This window comes from Elaeis guineensis, chromosome 4, assembly GCF_000442705.2.
Source record: "Elaeis guineensis isolate ETL-2024a chromosome 4, EG11, whole genome shotgun sequence".
NCBI classification, from domain to species: domain Eukaryota; kingdom Viridiplantae; phylum Streptophyta; class Magnoliopsida; order Arecales; family Arecaceae; genus Elaeis; species Elaeis guineensis.
Genome location: NC_025996.2, coordinates 130,166,693 through 130,169,873, shown reverse-complemented (window position 1 = coordinate 130,169,873; position 3,181 = coordinate 130,166,693). Strand labels below are relative to the sequence as shown.

The following is a 3,181-nucleotide window of genomic DNA, read 5'->3' as shown; positions in this document are numbered from 1 at the left end:
TCATAAAGGCTAGTCGACTAGCATGAAATGAAATGCGATATATTAAGAGTTTCGTTATTTAAAAAAAAAAAAAAAAAAACTGTGGCCGAAGAATGTAGTGAGAAAAAAAGGGATTACCTGGTGGAGATAGCGAGAATGTGTTGAATGGGATCGTAAGCCATGGAGGAGGCTTCGGTGGGGATACCATAGTGGAAGGTGAGGCGGGGGTTCACGTCCTCCTCTCGTAGACCGCTGATGCCGCCTCCGATATGCTGCTGGAGCCGAGAAGAGAGCGGGAGCAAATTAAGAGAAGAGAAGCATAAAAGAAATAATAAGAAATAATATTCTCTGATTATTTAGTTTGCTGCCCCAGTTGCTTCCGTAGCATAGTGGTAGTGCGTTCGCTTCGTAAGCGAAAGGTCGCGAGTTCGATCCTCGCCGGGAGCTACTTTATTAAACATAGAATTTTGAACAATTTTATTTCCATATCTATTTGCAATTATTTTTTATTTTATCTATTTGTAATTATTTTTTATTTCTAGTGAACCCGAAGACATGGAAGGTGGAGCTTTGTATCAAGTCTATATCCTACCGTTATAAAAGATAATATTAGAGTAACGAGAGTTAGTAAGAATACTAATCTTTTAATTTGCCAACGCCCCACCTCATAAACAACCCCCATAAACAATACTAAACCTGTGATATTAGGATTCTTCATCTGGCCCCACGTTAATCTTATTGCCTTGGCCTTTTCCTAAAGGCAATTGTCATGGATGCCATGCATGTGATGGCATCATGGTACATACTACATAGTGTGTCAAATAGTATCAAGTCTATCCATATATCATATCGTTAAAAAAGAAATAAATTAAAGTAACATAAAGCCAAATGAAAGTTGGTAAGAAAAATTAATCTTTTAATGTGCCTGCACTCCACCTCATAGACAGCCTCCATAAACAAATACTAAACCAATTAGTAGGATTCTTCATCCGGGCCCATGTTACTTTTATTAGCATTGCCTTTTCCTAAAGGCGATTGCCATGGATGCCATGTGTCTGATGGCATCATGGTACATGAACACTTACACGTGTAGGCTTCTAAGCACCTACATCATTTCGATTCCCTGACCACTCGTTGCCGTCCAACACAAGTTGAAGGGAAGTAAACATTAACCAGATCTTGTCTCCTGACCACCATGTGGAGAGGTTTTGGTCGGCAGTCAGATAATTTTGCTCCTCCTGGACCCACTCACCGGCCATCTCCGTTGGTTGGAGTACTCCAAACCCAACTGTCGGTTATAACTAATAGCATATATATATATATATATATATAGGTCTAAAAAAAATAATTTTAGATTTTACTGTTGTCATATATGGCCATCATGTCATCCATTTCAAAGAAGGACTCTTTTCCATCATCTTGTAACTTTTGTATCGACAGTATCATTATAAATTCGACGATGTCAACATCTCGAAAACAACTATCTTGAAAATGACCGTGCATTACAATGAAATGGAATATTTTTTGCATCGGCGGCGTCACCACAAAAAGCCATCATATCATCCTTCTCAAAATCATATATCGTAATGAAATAGGATGTTTTGTAGTATGATTTTTGCACTATAAAAATGATGTACCATCATAGATAAGCACCATATTATCCATATCAGAGGGATAGATATATTTCAAATAAGAAAGAGAAATATATTTCAAATTTGAAAGAGTCCCTCGTATCTGAAATGAGTGATGTGGCAATCATCTATGATGATTCCGCACTATTTGCATGGCGGAGGATCTTAAATCTATCTAAATCTAATCAGCAGATTTAGATAGAAGCAAGTTGACTTGGATAATTTCGAGTACATCATAAAAAGGATCAACACAAAACTGCATCCATATTAACGAGACCACGTCGTTTTTTAGCGTGGCGTTACGTGCCACTTCTCTATCTATTATTAATTTATTAAATATCCGAGATACGAAAACTCTCCGGGGCCAAGATCTATCTCCTTAGATCACAGTTTAGGCCTTTTTGGAGATCCGATAAAATTGGAACGATAAAAAGATAAAAAATTTAGAGTATCTGGCTCCGTTGGATTGCAAAATCCAATCATCATCGCCGAAAATTGATCCTACTTTTTTTTTTTTCAGTTTTTTTTCGTCCGTTACTAAACCATTCCTAGAAATAAAAACCATTCCTAGAAATAAAATAAGTTGCAAAAAATGAAGAAAGAGAACGATGGATGAAAATAAGTTGCAAAAAATGAAGAAAGAGAACGATGGATGAGATGATGGGAAGAGAAGTATAAAGGAATGGAAAAATTTTACCTTTTTGGAGGCCTTCTCCACAAGTTTCCTCACGAACATGGTGGAAGATCGATGAAGAAGAGGTGGGGGAGGAAGAGGAAGAAGAAGAGTAGGAGCCGGCGAGAGACTTAGATCTGATGCTATTGATGTTTTCCTCTTGGCTTTAGGATTATAGAGAAGTGTAGAAGAAGGGGAAGTTAGTTTGGAAGGAAGGATTGCTTCGAGGTATCCGGAGAAAGGGAAAAAAAAACAGAGGGTGGCGGGGTAGGAGACTGGAGCAGTTTGGCTTTGGTTTTAAATTGAGAGAGATAGAGATAGATATAGAGAGAGAGGAGAGAGATTTTGAGGACACATGGTGTTCATCTAAGGAAGTCGTGATGGTCATGCTCATGATGGCCCCATGGCAAGTGACAATAGGGCAACAAGACCAACCAAGCAACGACTTCACTGGAGATGTCTTCTTTAGCCACTACTTTGTCTAATTGCAAATAAAGAACAAAATAAATAAATAAATTGGAAAAGGTAATGCTATATATGCTCATTTTATCAATATAAATAAGTTTGAAAATCAATAATACTGTGAAGAGAAAATCAAGTGCTTAGTAAGAGAGAATGAAGACAACATGATATGTCAAAGAAATTATACTAGATGAGATGAGATGAGATATACATATTATATAGATATTTTATAAGAGATTGATTATACAATTATAGATATAGTGGTAGTGATAGGATAAAAAATATACATTTGTCAATTATATAAAAAGATATTGAAGGAAAAATCGCTTTTTTCCTGTGTAGGATCTTTTAAATTTCATCAAATCTGGGACGGAATAAATTAAAATTTTTTATCCTACGCTATTTCAGATCTAATGTCTATTAGATCTAATTTTAT

General features: G+C 36.4%; 1 protein-coding gene and 1 non-coding gene across 2 annotated transcripts in view; one reads left to right on the top strand and one right to left on the bottom strand.

Annotated features, from left to right (window-relative positions):
* LOC105042667 (uncharacterized) overlaps positions 1–2,580 on the bottom strand; it is a gene marked incomplete in the record, with an annotated part of 44,241 nt that extends 41,661 nt beyond the window's left edge. Inside the window, 2 exon segments of the mRNA XM_073256798.1 lie at positions 118–254; positions 2,308–2,580. Coding sequence (XP_073112899.1) covers positions 118–254; positions 2,308–2,346 — 176 coding nt within the window.
* Positions 355–426, top strand: TRNAT-CGU (transfer RNA threonine (anticodon CGU)). The gene has a single exon. It is a non-coding gene; the product is annotated as a tRNA-Thr (tRNA).
* Positions 2,581–3,181: the final 601 nt, after the last annotated feature.